The following is a 22,281-nucleotide window of genomic DNA, read 5'->3' as shown; positions in this document are numbered from 1 at the left end:
CTTACATGGGTCCTGGGGAATTGAACCTAAGTCATTAAGCTTCACAGGCAAGTACTTAACCGTTAAACCATCTTTCTAGTCCCCCTTTCCTTCTCTTAATAATAAAGTCTCTCAGCCAGGCGTGGTGGTGCACGCCTTTAACCCCAGCATTCAGGAGGCAGAAGTAGGAGGATCGGTGTGAGTTCAAGGCCACCCTAAGACTACATAGTGAATTCTAGGTCAGCCTAAGCCAGTGCGAGATCCTACTTTGAAAAACCAAAAATAAACAAAGTCTCTCTAAACCTTAAAAAAAAAGATATTTTTAAATATGAAGCTTATTACAGTACATACACATACTCTTTCATCTAAAATTGGACTCTAAAAAGATAATCTCTAAAACATTTTTTTTCAGCAACTATTGAACTATATGCTTACATTACCATCTTCAACCACATCCCATTACTCTTCCTAGATTTTGTTTTTCTGTTTGCTTTCTTTTTCTTATTTTGGTATAAAAAATATATATATTTGGAGCTGGGCATGGTAGTGTATGCCTTTAATCCCAGTACTCAGGAGGCAGAGGTAAAAGGATTAGGATTGCCATGAGTTCAAGGCCAGCCTGAGATTACATAGTGAATTCCAGGTCAGCCTGGACTATAGTGAAACACTATCTCCAAAAACCAAAAAACAGAGCCGGGCGTTGTGGGGCATGGCTTTAATCCCAGCACTCGGGAGGCAGAGGTAGGAGGATCGCCATGAGTTCGAGGCCACCCTGAGACGACATAGTGAATTCCAGGTCAGCCTGAGCCAGAGTGAGACCCTACCTCGGAAAAAAAAAAAAAAAAAAAAAAACCAACCCAGGCCCATATATATGGGTGGGGGGCTGAAGAGATGTCTTAGCGGTTAAGGCACCTGCCTGAGAAGACTAAGGACCCATGTTCGATTCCCCAGAACCCAGGTAAGCCAGATACACAGATGGCACATATGTTTGGAGTTTGTTTGCAGTGGCTGGAGGCTCTGGAGTGCCCTTTCTCTTCCGGCTCTGCCTCTCTCTCTCTCAAATAAATAAATAGAAATAAATTAAAAGATTTTATTAAGCCAGGAGTGGTGGCGCATGCCTTTAATCCCAGCACTCAGAAGGCAGAGGTAGGAGGATTGCCATGAGTTCAAGGCCACCCTGAGATGACAGAGTTAATTCCAGGTCAGCCTGGACCAGAGTGAGACTCTAACTCGAAAAACCAAAAAAAAAAAAAAGATTTTATTAAAAATTTATTTGAGAAAGGGGGAGAGAGAGAATGAGAATCCATGAATGCACCAGGGCTTCTTGCCACTGCCAATAAACTACAGGTGTATGTACCACTTTGTGCATCTGTCTTTATGTGGGTACTGGGGAACTGAACCTAGGCCATCAGGCTTTGCAAGCAAGTGCCTTTAAATGCTGAGCCATCTCACCAGCCCAGCTTTTTTTCCTTAATTTTATTATTTATTTGCAAACAGAGAGAAAAAGAATTGGTGTGCCAGGGCCTCCTGCCACTGCAAACCAACTTTAGATGCATGCACTACCTTGTGCATATGGCTTTATGTAAGTGGGTACTTGAGAACTGAAGCCAGGCCTTCAAGCTTTGCAAGCAAGCATCTTTTACCACTGAGCCATTTTTCCAGCCCCAGGATGTTTTTCTTTTTCTTGTCCTTTTATTTTTAAACTTTTTTAAATATGAAAAGAATGTATATTGATCATAATCTCATCTTTTCTTTTCTTTTTTTTTCGAGGTAGGGTCTCACTCTAGTCCAGGCTGACCTGGAATTCACGATTTATTCTCAGGGTGGCCTCGAACTCACAGTGATCCTCCTACCTCTGCCTCCTGAGTGCTGGGATTAAAGGCATGTACCAGCACGCCCGGCATAATCTCATTTTATTACCTTCTCTTGTGTCCCTTCTTTCCCCCCCTTACATTGAACCATCCTTTTTTCCTCAACAAAATCCTTCTTCTGTTTTAATCTCTTTTTGGTTGTTCAAGGTACACTCTCACTCTAGCCCAGACTGACCTGGAATTCACTCTGTAGTCCCAGACTGGCCTTGAACTCAGAGATCCTCCTACCTCTGCCTCTTGGGTACTAGGACTAAAAGCATGTGCTAATCATATCCAGCAAACTATTTTATTTTATTTTTTCCCAGCTTGAAACATTTTTTATTTACTTATTTGAGAGAGTGTAAGAGAAAGAAGCAGAGAGAGAGAGAGAGAGAGAGAAAGGCAGATGAGAGACAGAATGGTCGTGCCAGGGCCTCTAGTTGCAACAAATGACCTATATATACATGCATGTGCCACCTAGAGTGTCTGGCTTATATAGGTACTAGGGAATTGAACCAGGGTCCTTTGCAGGCAAGTGCCGTAACTGCTAAGACGTCTCTCTAGCCCCTACTTGCTGTTTTTGTCTATTTGTTTCCCTGCCATGTTCTATTTGTTTTGCTTCTTCACCTGCCTACAAGGGCAAGAAAAAGTCCCTCCTCTTTGAGCTCTTTGTTTAGCGCCAAATATCTACATCTGGGTCTGGGGACAACATTTTGTCCAGAAATTCTGGGCTCATGATGGCCCCCACCTACAAACATGAGGAAGAATGCTGGAGAATCCTTGGCAAGTAGAGGCAAAAGCCACTAAGACCTCCAGGGAAATCAACTAAAAAAGGCCAACCCAACCCATGTGGATGTAGAATTATGATAACCAGTTAAACACACACATAGCAGGGGAGGAGAGAGGGGAGAGAGAAAGAAGAAGGAAGGAGGGAGAGAGGGAAAGAGAGAAAGGAAGGAAGGAAAGAGAGAGAAAGAGAGTGAGAGTGAGCAAGCGAGCAAACAAGAAAGAAAGAAGAGGTAGGGAGAAACAGAGAGAGAGAGAGAGCAACACCAAGATAAGGACGGAGCTCAGCCCTTACAGCTGCAAGGTTATCATACAGACAGCCACCCAGCTCAGCACCTGAGGTAAGAAGCTGAATTCAGAGTGGCTGAGAAGGCATTCTAAGCATGTGGACAACACTGGGACTATAGACACAGCTCACTTTGTTGAGAAAGTCCCGCTGGGAGCACAGCTCATCCAGGTAGCTGAGGAGTCCTGGATCTGAGTACAACACTTCGTCTTCCTGCTGCTCCTCAGATTTGTCCTTTTCCATCTGTCCATTGTTCTCTCCTGTTGTAGAGAGCAAACATTCCTGAAGCCAGTGAGTGACATTCGAGTCCTCATAGTTGGCTTCAGGCAGGATCTCCGCTGGTGTCTTGGAGTCTGGGGGGTCTTTTGTGTTTGGGCTCTGGGAGTAGGCAGAATGGTTGTCAGGGCCACTCTTCACAGAGGTGTACACTGGCTTCTAGATGACCTCAGGGGCTGGAGACCTTGGAGGATCCTGCCTCAGTGGTACTGCAGGAGGCTGGCACTGGGAGCCACTCATGTTTTCCAAGTCTATCTTCTCCTCATGTTCAAACCATGATCCTGTTGGCCATCTCATGGTACTTCATCTGCTCAGAGGTATTTGTGAGCTTCCATTCCCGCAAACCCCTCCACAAGCCTTCCTCCACCTTCATGCTGGGATTCCAGCGAGCAAGGGTACAAAGATGAGGAAGCAGGAGATTATTTACACATCAGAAGTCTGCAGGAGGTGATTTCAGGCCAAGACTTTATTCTTCTGCCAGTTTCAGAAATTCTTATAGATGCTACTAGGCTATATGAATTGTTTTGAGGTATGCTGGCCTCAGAGTTGGTCAGGACACCTTTTCCATAAATGAAGGTGAGCTTGGTGGGGGGAAGTCTCTACATCCAGGTTCTCTGGTTGCTGTGGGTAGCCACAGCAGCAGAAAGAGTTGACTGTGCTCACAGCACGTGCTGTCAAGTGTCAGGTGCCGGAGTGCTCCAGACCCCCACAAAGAATGAGTGAGTGATGTTCACATTTGGCAGAGGCTGTGCAGGACTTCTTACTGTTTGACATGTTTGTTGTTCAGAGGCATAGCTGCACCCACGCCAAAGATGCCACCTCCTGGCACCATTGATATCCCTAAAAAGGTGACAGTATGAGAGGGTTCCCTGAAGATACACCTGCAGTCATTAGGGGTGCTCTGGCTGCTCCCAGAATAACTGCAATGTTGGTTGGGCAGAGTTGGGAGCAAGGACAGGACTGTGAATTGAGACATGGAGGTTCCATGACTCATCTTCACTTTCAGTCCTATGGCAGAGGATACATGCTATGCAGTGCTGAGCAGTGTTTCTGCAGCCTCAACCTGGAATTAACTATGTATTCTCAGGGTGGCCTGAACTCACGGTGATCCTCCTACCTCTGCCTCCTGAGTGCTAGGATTAAAGGTGTGCACTACCATGCCCGGCTTCAAACTTTATTTTTTTTATGGTTTATATTTATTTACTTATTTTGGTTGAGAGAGATTATGGGTGAACCAGGGTCTTTTGCTACTGCAAATGAACTCCAGAAGCATGTGCACCTAACTCTATGTGAGTACTGGCAAACAGAACCTTGGCTGGCCAGCTTTGAAAGCAAGAACTTTTAATGACTGAGCCAAATCACCATCCCCCTCTACTATTGTGATGTTTTGTGTGTTTGTATGTGTGTGACCCACTGGCTTTAATTAGCTTGCATGAGCATTGCTGGGGGGTTATTTACTAGAGCATGTACAATTTACTAGCTACTACATCACTGAAGAAAATATCTCCTAGTCACACAACCACTATTAACTTCTAATAACTCCTCAGGGAGAGATGGGGAACCTCATGGCCGCTTCCACCATCCATGACAGAATGTTAATGGGCCAGTATTGGGCAGGTCTTTAAAAGGTATTTATTTTATTTTTTGCTTTTTTTTTTTCAAGGCAGGGTCTTGCTCTAGCCCAGGCTGACCTGGAATTCACTATGTAGTTTCAGGGTGGCCTCAAACTCAGTGATCCTCCTACCCCAACCTCCTGAGTGCTGAAATTAAAGGTGTGCACCACGTCTGGCTAAAAAGTATTTTTAAAATACTTTATTTATTTATTTTGGTTTTTCAAGGGAGGGTCGCACTCTACCCCAGGATAACCTGGAAATCACTATGTAGTCTCAGGGTAGCCTCGAACTCATGGCAATGCTCTTACCTCTGCCTCTTGAGCGCTGGGATTAAAGGCATGCGCCACCACACCCAGCATAAAATATTTTATGTATTTAAGAGAGTGGCTGATAGAGAGAATGGGTGCACTTGGGCCTCCAGTCATTGCAAACAAACTCTAGACGTATGTGTCACCTTTGTGCTGGCTTATTTGGGTACTGGGGAATTGAACCTGGGTCCTTAGGCTTTGCAAGCAAGTACCTTAACTGCTAAACCATCTTTCCTGCCCCTAAAATGTATTTCTTCCAGTGTGGTGGTACACACCCTTAATCCCAACACCTGGGAGGCTGAGGTAGCATGAACATTGTGGGTTTGAGGCCACCCTAAGCTACATAGTGAATTCCAGGTCAGTCTGGGATAGAATGAAACCCTACTTCCAAAAAAACTAAAAATCACTGGGTGTGGTGGTGCACGTCTTTAATCCCAGCACTCGGGAGGCAGAGGTAGGAGGATTGCTGTGAGTTCGAGGCCACCCCAAGACTACATAGTGAATTCCAGGTCAGCCGGAGCTAGTGTAAAGCCTTACCTTGAAAAACCAAATTAAAAAAAAAAAAAATCAATCAATAAAAAAAGTAAAGAGACTTGTTCTTTTGTTCTATTAGACTTTAAGATTCTAGAAGTCAGGGCCTAACTGTTTTTAAATTTATTTATTTTTATTTATTTATTGGACAGAGAGAAAGAGAGGGAGGGAGGGAGAGGAAGGAGGGAGAGGGGAGGGAGAGGGAGAAGAGAATGGGTATGCACAAACGAACTCTAGACACATGTGCCCCCTTGTGTATCTGGCTTATGTGGGTCCTAGGGAATCGAACCTGGGTCCTTTGGCTTTACAAACAAACATCTTAACTGCTAAGCCATCCCTCCAGCCCTTTTTCTTTTTTTGGTTTTTCAAGGTAGGGTTTCAATCTAGCCCAGGCTGACCTAGAATTCACTATGCAGTCTCAGGATGGCCTCAAACTCAAGATCCTCTTACCTCTGCCTCCTGAGTGCTCAGATTAAATAAAGGTGTGTGCCATCATGCCTGGATAATTTCAATTTTCTACTCCCATGCTTAATATAAATAGATTCTCAGCAAGCACTGCTGATTAGACACTTAGCTTTCACATCTCTGTGTGAATGTTACAAGGCTCATCTGAGATCACTGTGGAGAGCCAGTCTACAACAGTAATTCTTAGCATACTCATGTCAACATTCTCCATGAAGCAAAAGAGTACTACTATGTCCCTAACTTAAAGAAGCCAATCTCAAACAAACTTTTAAGTCCCAGTCTTCCATCATTCATCCTCTTTCATCCTCGTAATGCTGACAAATCTTTGGGATCAAGCTTACTACAAGTTTTACGAGTGCATCTCTTGTCATAGCTTACCTTCAAATCCAACACGCTCAAGCAGGTTCAATGGGTACCAAATTAAAGGTTTGTTCCCAACTGGAAGCAGAGGTTTAGGAATGCTGGAAGTCAAGTCTGTCATGCGAGATCCCCCACCAACAGCCATCACTACTGCTTGAAATTCCATCTTTATAAGCTGTAAGCACAGGATGAAAAAATTTCAGAAAAAAATGTATCAAAAATCAAAGAACACCTAATACTAATTTTTTTTTTTTTCAAGGTAGAGTCTCACTCTTGCCCAGGCTGACCTGGAATTTACTATGTAGTCACAGGGTGGTCTTAACTCACTGCGATACCACCACTGCCTCCCGAGTGCTGGGATTATAGGCGTGCACCACCACACTTTTTTTGAGGTAGGGTTTCACTCTAGCCTAGTCTGACCTAGAATTTACTATGTAGTCTAAGGGTAGCCTCAAACTCATGTCGATCCTCCTACCTCTACCTCCCAAGTCCTGGGATTTAAAGCTGTGCATCACCACGCCTAGCTAATTCATTTTTATTTGTTACTGATATTTATGTCAAATGCTTTACTTCCAATTTTAATTGTCTGAGTAAGAAATATTCTTTACCTGAACTATAAACATCATCTTTGTCACCTTCTCCAATCTACACAGACTTTCATACCATCCTTGTTAAAAGAGAGAATATAAATAAAGAAAAAAACCCTGCCCTTTCCCTGAAGTTGTTTCTGATTGAGAGAACACAAACTTAGTAAGTTACAAAATATTCTCATAGGCCATGGAAGGGATGTATCAATACAGGAGAATAGAGTGAAAAGAATACATACGTCTTCCAAGACACTAAGGAAGGTTTCTTAGGAAGGTAGTGCTAGAGCTCATTTCTGAAGCAAAAGTTTACCAACTGGATTTTTGACAGGTGAATTAAAAAAAAAAACAAAAAAACATTATTTATTTATTAGAGGTGGGAGAAAGAGAGAGAATGGGCATGCCAGGGCCTCTAGCCACTGCCAACGAACTCCAGATGCATGTGCCACCATGTGCATTTCACTTATGTGGGATCTGGAGTCCTGGGTCCTTAGGCTTCTCTGGCAAATGCCTTATCTACTAAGCCAGCTCTCCAGCCCAACAGGTGAATTCTTATTTCTTGAAAACATTTAAAGGAAAAAAAGAAAATTCTGGCCATGTGTGGTGGTACATGCCTTTAATCCCAGTATTCAGAAGGCAGAGGTAGGAGGACGCTGTGAGTTCAAGGACACCCCGAGACTACCAAATGAATTCCAGGTCAGCTGGGGTTAGCAAGACCCTACCTCAAAAAACCAAAAACAACAAAACTCTATATACTGGCTACCACAGAGGTTCAGTGGAAGGTCATAAATCCTTTCTGATGAAAACTGAGAGTATTCTTTGACTTACCAAACATTATGTCACCATTCATTAAAAATATTAAATGGGGCTGGAGAGATGGCTTAGCCCTTAAGGCACCTGCCTGTGAAGCCTAAGGACCCTGGTTCAATTCTCCAGGACCCACGTAAGCCAGATGCACATGGTGGAGCATGCATCTGGAGATTGTTTGCAGTGGCTGGAGGTCCCATTCTCATTCTTTCATTCTCTCTCTCACAAACAAAATATGTAAAAATTTAAAAAAATAAGCTGAGCGTGGAGGTGCATAACTTTCATCCCAGCACTCGGGAGGCAGAGGTAGGAGGATTGCTGAGAGTTCGAGGACACCCTGAGACTACATAGTGAATTCCAGGTCAGCCTGAGCTGCAGTGAGACTTACCTCAAAAAAAAAAAAAAAAAATTAATTAAAAAAATAAAAGTATTAAATGAACCATGTGTAGTTAACACTTTTAACTCCAGCAATTGGAAGGCGGAGGTGGGAGGATTGCCTTTGCCTTGACTTTGAGGCCACCCTGAGACTTCACAGAGCATTCCAGGTCAAAGCCTATTGGCCCAAGTTTGACTCTCCAGTACCCATGTAAAGCCACTTACTCTCAGGAAGTGACTCTGGCACACCCATACATATACACAGGGAGAAATGTAAACGTTAATTAAAAAAATAAATAAACCTTTAAAACACACACACACACACACACACACACACACACACACACACCAGGGCTGGAGAGATGGCTTAGCATTTAAGGTGCTTGCCTGCAAAGCCTAAGGACCCAGGTTCAATTTCCCAGGACCCACGAAAGCCAGATGCATGGGATGGCACATGAGTTTAGAGTTTATTTGCAGTGACTAGAGGCAGTGGTACACCCATTCTCTCTCTCTCATAAATAAAAAAAATAGAAATAAAATATTACCCCCCCCCAAAAAATCAGAGCTGGATAGCTCAATAGTTAAGACATCTGCTTGTAAACAAAGCCTGATAGCCAGGTTTTGATTACCCAGTACCCACAATTAAGCTAGTTGCACAAACTGGTGCATGCGTCTGGAGTTTGTTTGCAAGAGTCCCTGGAACGTCTATTTTCTCTCTCTCTCTCTCCCCCTTCCTTTCTGCTTGCAAATAAATAATAATGATTAAAAAAAAAGCCAAGTGTGGTGGGGCACACCTTTAATCCCAGCACTTGGGAGGCAGAGGTAGGAGTATTGCCATGAGTTTGAGGCCACCCTGAGACTACAGAGTGAATTTCAGGTCAGCCTGGGCTAGGGTGAGACCCTATCTTGAAAAACAAAACAAAACAAAATGACCCAAGTTCAATTCCTCAGTATCCAGGTAAAGCCAGATGCATTCATTCATTTGCAGTGGATAAAGGCCGTGGTGCATCCATTCTCTCTCTCAAATAAATAAAAATAAAATAATTTTAGCCAGGTGTGGTGGTGCATGCCTTTAATCTCAGCACTTGGGAGGCATAGGTAAGAGGATCACCATGAGTTCAAGGCCACCCTGAGATTACATAGTGAATTCCAGGTTCACTCTGGGATAGAGCAAGACCCTATCTCCAAAAAAAAAAGGCCAAGGCTGGAGAGACGGCTTTAGTGATTAAGGCACTTGCCTGTGAAGCCTAAGGACCCATGCTCAATTCTCCAGGTCCCACATTAGCCAGATGCACATCATGGCACATGTGTCTGGAGTTTATCTGCAGAGGACAGAGGCCCTGGCGTGTCCATTCTCTTTCTCTCTCTCTCTCTCTTCCCCCACCCTCTGTCCCTCTGTATCTAATAATAAATAAATAAAATGATTTAAAAAAAAGTCAAAGGCCTGCTGGGCATGGTGGTGCATGCGTTTTTAATAGCATTTAATCCAAGCCTTTGGGAAGCACAAGTAAAAAGTTGCTGTGAGTTCAAGACAAGCCTGGCACAACAGACTGAATTCCTGGTCAGCCTGGGCTAGAGTGACTCTACTTCAGAAAACCAAACAAGAAATAAAAACAAAAGCTAAAGGGCTGTTTGAGTTCTGTAACTCATAGGAGGTATGACCAGGGACCCGACAGTACTCCCAGAACACTCAGCTTTTAGAAGGCCACCTGGAGGTCATGTTCATGTATGCTAGCACTGGATTACCAAGGTGTTAATTCTAGTGCTACCAATTATTAGATATGCAAACTAGAACAAGCTATATACCTTTTCTATGCCTTGTTTTTTTTTTTCTCATTTTGTAAGATAAGGACAATTATCATTCTTACTTCACTGAGTTATTATTAAGATTAAATGAAGCTAGGCATGGTGGTATACATCTTTAATCCCAACTCTCAGGAGGCTGAGGTAAAAGAACTGCTGTGACTCTGAGGCTAGCCTGGGCTACAAAGTGAGATCTAAGTCATCCAAAGCCAGAGTAAGACCCGGCCTCCAAAATAAAAATTAGGCCAGGTGTGGTGGCATATGCCTTCAATACCAGGAAGAGGTAGGCAGATCATGATGAGTTTGAGACTACATTATAAATTAGAGGTCAGTCTAGACTAGAGGGAGACCCTACCTCAAAAAAAAAAAAAAACAAAAAAAAAACCACAAATAAGCATCAATGACCTATGTTCTATTCCCCAGGATCCACGTAATGCCAGATGCACTACGTGGTGCATGGTGGCCATTTGGAGTTCATTTGCGGGAACTAAAGGCCCTGGTGCAACCATTCTGTCTCTCTGCTTACAAATAAATAAATTAAAATTTAAATAAAAAAGAGCTGACTTGTCGGACTTCCGGTTAAGATGGAGGCGTAGGTACCACTCCAAAGCAGCCTGGGGAGGGGGGGGAGACCAAAAAAAGCTCAGCAAAATACACACTTATACTAAAAAGTGAGGTGTATAGGAAATTAAAACGGCAGCAGAGAAGTAGGAGAGATCCAGATCATTCCAAGCCTGCACAGGCCGGCAAAAGTGGCCACAGCAGGTCTGCCAATCGCAGCGGCGGTGCACCAAAAAGCCACCAGGCTCGACTGGAGCCGCAGGAAAAGCCAGGTGCGGGGAGCTTCCACTCACACCAGCGCTTTCCACAAGAAACGTGAAGGGAGAGCGGCAGTGAACATGGTGGAGCAGATCACAAGGTAAAAGAACACATGCAACAGCGAGAGAACTAGAGCAGCTGTGGCTCCCTCACCTGCCCCACTGCCTGTGCCCAGCTCCAGTGAACAGAACAGTGGTCCGGGGACCTGGCTACGCCAACTTGAGCCAACAGCAGGACCCAAGCAGGAGCAGAGTCTGACAGCAACATAAGCAGCAGCAGCGCCAGCACCGGCAACAGCGGCCCCAGCAGCAGCGGACCCAGTAGCAGATCCAGCAGGAGTGGCAGATCCAGCAGCAGCAGCAGCAGCTTCAGAGGCAGCAGCGACAACAGATCCAGCAGCCCCAGCTTCAGCAGCAGCAGTAGCGGTTCCAGCAGCGGGGGTGCTGATCTGCAGGGCCACAGTTGCCAGGCTCGGTTTGCCCCGCAGGAAAAGCCAGTGCCCAGCTCCAGAAATCAGAACAGCAGCCCAACAACACAGTGAGCAACTTGACTGAGACCAAAAATCATCCAAAAAGTAACTGGGATTGCATCAGGGCAGGGTCTCACTTGGTCACAAGCTGACCTGGATCCCTCAACAGACCAGAAATCTTAACCTCTTTGTTGATAAGAGGATCTGGTTGTTATATTAACTACTCTTGAATAAATACTCGGTGCTGTTTTTGATTGAATGTGTACAGCGTTTAGTTAACTTTTAGAATCTACCTGTATTTTATTCCACTCAGCCTATGTGAATACTCCTATAGCAGGGAAACTCAACCCCTAGGAACACCTTTGTAGATACTCTGAGAGTCTTAAGAGCCACACCTAACACCTTAAGCTCCTACCCTGAAGATATATAACATCAGATCAATTGATACAGCTAAGAATATGTAGCTAGCTAGAATATCAAGCATTAACTTAATCCAAGATGCAAAAATATATACATTATAACACAAGAAACACTAAAAAGCAAGACAATATAAATCCACCTAAAAGTATTAATGCATCAGAAATGACCTCCAGTGAGAACGAGTTAGAGGAAATGCCTGAGAAAGATTTCAAAAGCATGATTGTAAATATGTTCAAAGAAGTCAAAGAACAAATCAAAGGAACCAAAGAGGAAATCAAAGATGCAGGACACCAATTTCATGAAATAAAGAAGGCAATACAAGACATAAATAAGGAAATAGAAATAATAAAGAAAACCCAGTCAGAATTACTAGCAATGAAGAATACAGTTAATGAAATAAAAAACTCTGTAGAAAATTGTACCAGTAGAATGGATGAAGGAGAGGACAGAATATCTAAGCTAGAAGACCAGGTGGCAGATCTAATACAGTCCAACAAAGAGAAAGACAAACTTCTAGAAAAGTATGAGTGGGAATTTCAAGATATTCGGGACACTATGAAAAGATCAAATATAAGAATTCAGGGCATAGTAAGAGGAGAAGAATTCCACTCCAAAGGTATAGTAGGCATCTTAAACAAAATCATAGAAGAAAATTTCCCCCAAATTGGGAAAGAGGTGCCAATGCAGGGGCCATACATATATTATATAAATGGGTTGAAGGACAAAAATCACATGATCATCTCATTAGACGCAGAGAAAGCGTTTGACAAAATCCAACATTCCTTCATGATAAAAGTCCTACAGAGACTGGGAATAGAAGGAACATATCTTAATATAATAAAAGCTATTTATGACAAGCCTACAGCCAACATATTACTGAATGGGGAAAAACTGGAAGCTTTTCCACTAAAATCAGGAACAAGACAAGGGTGTCCACTGTCCCCACTTTTATTTAATATACTACTGGAATCTTAGCCATAGCAATAAGGAAAGGGACACACATAAAAGGGATACAAATTGAAAGGAAGAGATCAAGTTATCATTATTTGCAGATGACATGATTCTATACATAAAGGACCCTAAAGACTCTACTAGCAAACTGTTAGAGCTGATCAAAACCTACAGCCATGTAGCAGGATACAAAATAAATACACAGAAATCAGTAGCCTTCATATATGCTAACAACAAACACACAGAGGATGAAATCAGAGAATCACTCCCATTCACAATTGCATCAAAAAAATAAAATAAAATAAAGTACCTTGGAATAAACCTAACCAAGGCAGTAAAGAATCTCTACAATGAGAACTTTAAAACACTCAAGTGAGAAATTGCAGAAGACACTAGAAAGTGGAGAAACATCCCTTGTTCTGGATTGGAAGAATCAATATTGTGAAAATGGCAATCTTACCTAAAGCAATCTATACATTTAATGCAATCCCTATCAAAATTCCAAAGGCATCCTTCATGGATATAGAAAAAACAATCCAAAAATTCATTTGGAATCACAAAAACCTTGAATATGGCTTAGTGGTTAAAGGCACTTGCTTTTAAAGTCTGCCAGCCCAGATTTGATTCTTTAGTACACACATAAAGCTAGATACACAAAGTGGCATGTGTCTGGAATTGGTATGCAGCAGCAAGAGGCCCCAGTATGCCCATTTTCTCCCTCTCAAATAAGCTTTCATTTTTTAAAAAAATTCTTTTGTTTATTTTTATTTATTTATTTGAGAATAACAGACAGAGAGAGAAGGAAGCAGATAGAGAATAGGTGTGCCAGGGCCTCCAGCGACAGCCACTGCAAACAAACTCCAGATACATGCACCCCCTTGTGCATCTGGCTAACATGGGTCCTGGGGAATTGAGCCTTGAACCGGGGTCCTTACTTAGGCTTCACAGGCAAGTGCTTAACAGCTAAGCCATTTCTCCAGCCCCCCCCCCTTTTTTTAAATGGATGTGCTGCCAAGCGTAGTGGCTCATGCCTTTGATTCCAGCACTCGGGAGGCAGAGGTAGCAGGATCACTGTGAGTTCAAGGCCAACCTAAAACTACATGGGCTAGAGTGAACGCCTACCTTGAAAAATAAAAAAATAAAAAAAGATATGTGCTGCTATGCTGCCCAGACTGAAGTGTAGAGGTTATTTACAGCTATGGATCAGTGCATGTGACCTGGTAGTTTCTATCTAGACATTACTATACTGATGCTGAACCCAGTGTAGACACCTGGTCACTGTGACTCCTGGGCTCCAGTGATCCTCCTACCTTCCACCTTGAGTAGCTGGTACTTCAGATGCACACCGTCATGTCCAGTGGCACTGGACTATTGCAGTGTCCACTGTTGAGTATCTTCACTGGTGATTTCTCCTTGGTTTCCCGCCAGGAATAGATGGTAAGATCCTATTGCTGAAACTATTCTTGCTTCCTAGGTTGTCTTTCTCCTGTGCCTAGTAATCAGTCAACAAATAGAAGACTTAGCTCAACTGAGCTGGAAGACCACTCCCTGTTGACTAGCTGATGTTGGGAAGACCCTAGGCAGCTTGTTAGGGGAGACAAGTCATCAATGGTCCTAACTGGCAGGGGACTCTGCAAATGGTATGGCTGGTGAGCTAGGCCAAATGTGCCAACTGTTACAATGGTGGCATGTTTATTATGGGGAGAACCAACTGCTCACAGAATGGATTTGAGACCCACTCCATGAGAGGGAATTCATGTCAGGTACTGAAAACCTAATCAAAAGCCTATGACTGGGGAGGTCATAAGCCCTAGGAAGGGAAACTACTATTGTCTAGCTAAATGAATTTATAATGTTCATGCTATTTGTTTATGCCCATATATAAATGCTACTCTCACTTTTGGTTACAAAAAGTTCTCTTTCCAAGGCTAATCAAAATCTAAAAGGATACAAATAAATCATATGGAAAACTACTTTTTTGGACAATGGAACACTCAGGAGCCATAGATTGTTGCTAGAAAATTTTCAGTGCCATGGATGGGATACCTTCCAGTGAGTTGTTGGCCAGGGAGGTCCCTGATGCCCCCCAAAACATTACAGGCCATTGCTGAGGCCCTTGGTTTCCCAGCAGGAATAGATGGTAAGATCCTATTGCTGACGACTCCACATACTTGGGCTGCAAGGCCACTGAGAAATCCTGCTGGAACTGAGCTGATAACCTCCTCCATGTAGACCAGCTGACAGAAAGCTGGAAGAAGCCATTCTGCATGCAGTTCAATGGGAGAAAGAGAAATCATCAGTGAAGATACTCAACAGTGGACACTGCAAGCCTTATATTTGGCCAGCCAGGCCAAATGAGCCAACAGGTGCAATAGTGGCATGTCTGTCATGGTGGAAACCAGCTGCCCTCTAATTGGACTGGAGGCCTTCTCCATGGGAGGGAATACATCCCTGATACTGAAAACTTTAAAACAGGTAGTCATGAGCCCTAGGGGTATAACGTCTGCTTGCTGTCTGGCTAAATGTATATACTATGCTTATCAAACTGCTCAGTAAGCACTTCTCTTAATGTTCATACCCTTATATTAATGCTACTCTCACTTTTGGTAGAGGATACTCTTTTCAGATAGCAGTGACCTTGGGATGACTCAGAAGGTATCATGGTGCTAGAAAGAGTGGCAGGAGTGCTCAGTACTGAAATATTTCGATCACATCTTCCAAGGCTCAGGGTTTAATGCAGAAGAGGTGGCAGAAAGAATGTAAGAGCCAAAGGAAGGGTAGGACTCCTTACAATGTGCTCCCCCCAGACACAAAATGGCCTGGATATCCATGACCTCACAGTGCCTGACACTACCTACATAAGACCATCATAATAGGAGGAAAAGATCATGACATCAAAATAAAAGAGAGACTGATTGAGAGGGGGAGGGCATATGATAGAGAATGGAGTTTCAAAGGGGAAAGTGGAAGGAGGGAGGGCATACCATGGGATATTTTTTATAATCATGGAAGTTGTTAATAAAAAAATTTTTGAAAAAAAAAAGTTCTCTTTCTAGAAGGCAGTGACCAATGGGGACACTCAAAACTCACCAAAATCGCGGCTAGGCATGGTGGTACATACCTTTAATCCCAGCACTTGGGAAGCAGAGGTAGGAGGATCGCCATGAGTTCAAGGCCACCCTGAGACTACAGAGTTAATTCCAGGTCAGCCTGGACCAGAGTGAGACCCTACCTTGAAAAATGAAAAAAAAAAAAAAAAAAACTAATCAAAATCCTGACCAAAAAAAAATGACAGTGAAATGTTAGCACTAAGTGAGACATTTCTATCACACACTCCCAGGCTTAGGAACCACTGCAGAAGAGGTAGCAGAATGAAGAGCCAAAGGAAGGGGAGGAGTGTTTTGCAATAATGTCTTCCAGACACAAAGTAACCAAGGAACAAACAAAAAAATTTGCCTGGCGTGGTGGCTTACAACTTCAATCCCAGCACACAAGGCAGAGGTAGGAGAACTGCCTTGAGTTCAAGGCTACTTTGAGACTACATAGTGAATTCCAGGTCAGCATGGGCTAGAGCAAGACTGCCTTGAAAAACAACGAAAACATGGGCTGAAGAGATGGCTTAGCAGTGAAACGCTTGCCTGTGAAGCCTAAGGATCCCGGTTTGATTCCTCAGGACCTACGTAACCCAGATGCACAAGGTAGCACATGCATCTGGAGTTCATTTGTAGTGGCTGGAGGCCCTGGTGTGCCCATTCTCTATCTATCTGCATCTTTCTCTCTATGTCACTCTCAAATAAATAAATAAATAATTTAAAAAATAACAATAGTCTTAAAAAAAATAAACAAAAACAAAGCTGGGCATAGTGGCACATGCCTTTAATCCCAGTACTCGGGAGGCAGAAGTGGAAGGATCACCATGAGTTCAAATCCACTCTGAGACTACATAGTGTATTCCAGGTCACCCTGGACTAGAGTGAAACCTTACCTCAAAAAAAAAAAAAAAAAAAAAAAAAAAAAGACCATGGTACTCATGACCTCACAGTGGCTGATATTACTTACCTACATAAGACCTGCATAATAGGATAATAGGAAGAAAAAAACTGATGACATCAAAATAGGAGACTTGTTGGGAAAGGGGGATTCAGTAGAGGACAGATTCAGGAGAGAGAAAGAGAGAACGCTGGGAGGGGAGTATGGTATATTGTTTTTATGTATGAAGACTGCAATAAAGTTAAGAAAGACTCAGCTGAGGAATCATCAGACCTGGGCTGCAGAGATGGCTTAGTAGCTAAGGCATTTGCCTGCAAAGCCAAAGGACCCATGTTTGACTCCCCACAGAAGCCAGATGCGCAAGGTGGTACACATGTCTGGAGCTTGTCTGCAGCAGCTGAAGGCCCTGGTGCACCCATTCCTTGTATCTGCTTCTTTCTTTTACTCTGTCATAAATTAAAAAAACAAAACAAAACAAAACAAAAAAAAAACAACTCATCAGATCTATGAAGCCACTCTTTACATTTCACACCCCACTGACAGAAGGGACTACTTGCCACTAGCTGTTCCTACTATATTATGTACAGAGTACCCCAACCTTTATAGGCTTCACTGTATGTATTTAAATATCTACCTAAGGGCTGGAGAGATAGCTTAGCAGTTAAGATGCTTGGCTGCCAAGACTGAGGACCCAGGTTTGACTCCCCAGTACCCAGGTAAGCCAGATGCACATGGTGCATGCATCTGTTGTTTATTTGCAATCGCTAGAGGCCCTGGTGTTTTCATTCTCTCAATCTGCCTTTTTCTCTTTAAAAAACAAAACAAAAACAAAAAAACTACTTAAAACTGACATTCTCTTCTTTAAAATAGTTTTTTATTTATTTTTAAGGTTTTTTGTTGTTTATTTTTATTTATTTATTTGAGAGCAACAGACAGAGAGAAAGAGGCAGAGAGAAAGAGAGAGGGAGAGAGAGAGAGAGAATGGGCATGCCAGGGCCTCCAGCCACTGCAAAGGAACTCCAGATGCGTTCGCCCCCTTGTGCATCTGGCTAACATGGGTCCTGGGGAACTGAGCCTTGAACCAGGGTTCTTAGACTTCATAGGCAAGTGCTTAACCACTAAGCCATCTCTCCAGCCCAAAACTGACATTCTTAAATGTATATTAAGAAGTGGGCTGGAGAGATGGCTTAGTGGTTAAGGCATTTGCCTGCAAAGCCAGAGGACCTCGGTTTGATTCCCCAGGACGCACATAAGCCATATGCACAAGGTTGTGCATGTGTCTGGAATTCGTTTGCAATGGCTGGAGGCCCTGGCATGCCTATTTTTTCTCTCTCTGTGTCTGCCTCTCACCCTCTCAAATAAATAAAATTTTTAAAAATCAGAAAAAAGAAGTGATTTCCTTGAAGCAGGGAACTGTATTTTCATCACTGTCTTTCCAGTCAGATGCCAGGTATTAGTTGTGGAATGAGCATCTGTGAACTTCACAACAGTCCATGTAAGAATCAAGCTCAAATATGTACAGAAAGGTTTATATAAAACCCAGATCAGGGGCTGGAGAGATGGCTTGGTGGTTAAGGTGCTTGCCTACAAAGCCTAAGGACCCAAGTTTGTTTCCCCAGAACCCATGTAAGCCAGATGCACAAGGTGGCACTTGTGTCTGGAATTAGTTTGCAGTTGCTGGAGGCTGCGGCACACCCATTCTCCCCCCCCCCCCCATCTCAAGTGTGTCTCCCTCTCTCTCAAATATATTAATAAAATATTTTTTAAAACCAGGTCACTAGGATCTGAAGTTCCTGCTCCCAGTGAATCTCTCAGTTTAAAAATGCACATTAAGGGCTGGGGCAATGGTTCAGTTGGTAAAGTGCTTGCCTTGCAAGCATGAGGACCTGAATTTCATTCCCAGAACCCAAGTGACAAAAAGCCACGCCTGTAATCCCTGCATTGGGGGGCGGGGGGGACACAAGCTAATTCTTGGAGCTTGCCAGCTGGCCAGCCTAATCTATTTGAGAAGTTCAGGACAGGGAGAGACTCTGTCTCAAAAAGGGTAGTGCCTGGGGAAGTACACCCAAAGCTCTCCTTTGGCCTCAATATGTACCTACATACACAAATGCAACTTAAGATTCAAGAACAGGGCTGGAGAGAGAGCTGAGTGGTTAAGCCACTTGTTGGCAAAGCCAAAGGACCCAGGTTATTATTACCCACGTAAGCCAGATGCACAAGGTGGTGCATGCATCTGGAGTTTGCCATTCTCTATCTCTCTCTAATAAATAAAACTACATGGTGAGCCAGGCATGATGGCGCACGCTTTTAATCCCAGCGCTCTGGAGGCAGTGGTAGGAGGATTGCCTTGAGTTCGAGGCCACCCTGAGAGTACATAGTGAATTCCAGGTCAGCCTGAGCTACAGTGAGACTCTGCCTCCAAAAACAAAAAAACAAACAAACAACAAAAACCCACAACAACAAAAAACCTACATGGCGAGTTCCAGGTCAGCACTGGTTAGAGTGAAACCCTATCTCAAAACAACAAAACAAACGAAAGATTCGGGTCTCGCTGGCCTCCTAAACTTTACAGGTGGTGAGGGCATCTCAGTGCCGCGTCCATCAGAGCACAAGCTGTCTTCTCCAGTTGCAAGGAGGTCAAGTCCGACCCCCGGATCGTAACTGGTCCGTCACCCCTCAGCGCTGCCGAGGGCAGGACCTCAGTGTACTCGTATCTCTTCGCCCTGCGTCCAAATAACTCAAAGTGGGACGAAAACAAGACAGTGAACTCAGGGCGGGGGCGGGAAGAGCGCAAGCACGGCTTCAGCGAGGCCAGGTCTCGGGTCTGGAGCTCACTTAATGTGACTTGAGCAGAACCTGCCCGACACCCAAGTTTTCCGCGTGTAGCACAGGTGGCTGAGCGCTCCGTCTCCTTTCTAAACGGAACACTGGGCTCTATGGCAAGATCCCAACGAGCCACCCGAGCACCCCGGCCTGCCCACCTCGGCCCCACTCAGCGAGCGCGCGTTTCTCACGAGAAGAGGGGTCTCCGGCACCCACCGCGCCGCTCGGCCGGCCGGAGAGCCGCGGGGCAGGGCACAAGTCCCGGCTTTACCTCTGCTCCCAGCGCGTGGCCACTGCTCCCACAGCTCCCCACGCCGCCTCGGAGTGACAGGCCAATGGCGCAGGCGCGCGATGACCGAGAAGATCGATGAGACGCGCTGGGCAAACCGACGAGGGAGGGACGAGCGCCGAGCAATAGATGGCAGAGTGCAGGTCGCGCATGCGCAGGGCTAGGGTGGCGCGGTGGGGGTAAGGGTTAGGATTAGCCTGGCAAGACTAACACTGGTCTGTCCACAAGTTTTCTAGGCTACATTCCTTCATGCTAAGACAAGGAACTTTCATTCTTTCTTTTTAAATTAACTTGTTTTATTTATTTGTGAGAAAGAGGCAGATAGAAAGGGCACTTCAGGGCCTTAAGCCACTGTAAAGGAACTCCAGACCCACTTTGTGCATCTGGTTTACGTGGGTCCTGGGAATTGAACCAGGGTTCTTTGGCTTCGTAGGCAAATGCCTTAGCTGCTAAGCCATCCCTACAGCCCTCTTTTCTTTTCCTTTCTCTTTCCTTCCTTCCTTCTTTCTTTCTCTCTTTTCTTCCTTCTTTCTTTCTCCCCCACACCCCTTAGGTAGGGTTCACTCTAACCCAGAATGACCTGGGACTCACCCTGTAGTCCCAGGCTAGCCTCGAACTCATGGCGATTCTATTACCTCTGCCTCCTGAGTGCTGGGATTAAAGGCGTGCACCGCCATGCCAGGCTGACACTTAACAGTGGTTTAAAGACAAAGAGTTGGGTTGAGCTGGGCATGGGTGCACACCTTTAATCCCAGCACTCTGGAGACAGAGGTAGGAGAATTGCTATGAGTTCGAGGCTACCCTGAGACTACATAGTGAAATCCAAGTCAGCCTGAGCTAGAGTAAGACCCTACCTTGAAAAAAAAAAGTTGGATTGAATCTTGGCTAAGAGCTTTTCGAGCAGACTAGCCAGCAAGCACAAAAGCTTTAAGAGACGATGCATGTTCAAAAGACAGCAAGGAGGCTACAGAGAATAAAATAAGCTAAGGGCTAAGTGGATGGTGACAGGTGGTCAGAAAATCAGTGGAGAATTCAAGCAAGTGCCCTTAACCACTGGGCCATCTTCCCAGGCCTTACGGTGGAGAAATCAGATCCATGAACGTTTAGGCTGCAGATGAATTAGAAACCTATGGGAAAGCCAGGTGTGGTGGCACACACCTTTAACCCTAGCACTCGGGAGGTACACACACACACACACACACACACACACACACACACACACACATATACACATATATATACATATACATACATATACATATACATATACATTAAACTTATTTACTAGAGAGAAAGAGTGTGTGTATGGGCATGCCAAGGTCTCCTGTCACTACAAATGATCTTCAGACACACACGCCAGTTTGTGCATCTCACTTTATGTGGACACTGGGGAATCAAACCCATGCCATCAGGCTTTGCATGCAAGAGACTTTAACCGCTTAGTCAGGGAGATTGATTTTTTAAAAATATTTTATTCAGGGCTGGAGAGGTGGCTTAGTGGTTAAGGCGCTTGCCTGCAAAGCCAAAGGATCCCAGTTCAATTCTCCAGGACCCATGTAAGCCAGATGCTCAAGGGGGTGCTTGCATCTGGAGTTCATTTTCAATGACTGGAGGCTCTGGCATACCCATTCTCTCTCACATTCTGCCTCTTTCTCTCTCAAATAAATAAATAAAATATATTTTACAATATTTCACTTGGGGCTGGAGAGATGGCTTAGCGATTAAGTGCTTGTTTGTGAAGCCGAAGGACCCCGGTTTGAGGCTCAATTCCCCAAGACCCACATAAGCCAAATGAACAAGGTGGCACATGCATCTGTAGTTTATATACAGTGCTGAGGCCCTGGAGTGCCCATTCTCTCTCTATGTCTCTTTCTCTCTCTGTCTGTTGCTCTCAAATAAATAAATAAATAAAAATATTTTATTTATTTATTTGCAAGGATAGAGAGAGAGAGAGAGAGAATAGGTGTACCCGGGCCGCTAGCCACTGCAAATGAACTTCAGTTGAATGCAACACTTTGTGCATCTGGCTTTATATAGATACTAGGGAATCAAACCCAGGTGATTAAGCTCTTCAGGCAAGGGCCTTAAATGGCTGAGCCATTTCTCTAGCCCAAGATTTTTATTTTTTTCTTTTGGTTACTTGAGGTAGGGTCTTTCTCTAGCTCAGGTTGACCTGGAATTCACTATATAGTCCCAGGGTGGCCTCAAACTCATGGTGATCCTCCTACCTCTGCCTACCAAGTGCTGGGATTAAAGGCATGCACCACCATGCCTAGATGGGTTTTTTTTTTTTTTTTTAATAGATCAAAGATTATTTTCTTTTCTTTTTTTTTTTTTTGGCTTTTTTTTTTTTTTTGAAGTAGAGTCTCGATCTAATTAAGGCCGACCTAGAATTCACTCTGTAGTCTCAGGCTGGCATTGAACTCATGGCGATCCTCCTACCTCTACCTCCCGGGTGCTGGGATTAAAGGCATGCACCACCATACCCGGCCCAATA

The 22,281-nt window shown here is 44.1% G+C and overlaps 1 protein-coding gene across 1 annotated transcript in view; it reads right to left on the bottom strand.

The window, feature by feature from the left end:
• Eif2b3 (eukaryotic translation initiation factor 2B subunit gamma) overlaps positions 1–19,859 on the bottom strand; it is a 101,659-nt gene extending 81,800 nt beyond the window's left edge. The window contains exons 1-2 of the mRNA XM_045150152.1: positions 19,767–19,859; positions 6,473–6,629 (exon numbers count right to left, since the gene is read on the bottom strand). Coding sequence (XP_045006087.1) covers positions 6,473–6,620 — 148 coding nt within the window. The 5' untranslated portion in view covers positions 6,621–6,629; positions 19,767–19,859. The remainder of the gene's footprint in view (positions 1–6,472; positions 6,630–19,766) is intronic.
• Between the last annotated feature and the right edge of the window lie 2,422 nt (positions 19,860–22,281).

Source organism: Jaculus jaculus, chromosome 5, assembly GCF_020740685.1.
Source record: "Jaculus jaculus isolate mJacJac1 chromosome 5, mJacJac1.mat.Y.cur, whole genome shotgun sequence".
Lineage (NCBI taxonomy): Eukaryota > Metazoa > Chordata > Mammalia > Rodentia > Dipodidae > Jaculus > Jaculus jaculus.
Note: the sequence above shows the minus strand (reverse complement) of the source record. Positions and strands in the feature narration are given on the sequence as shown.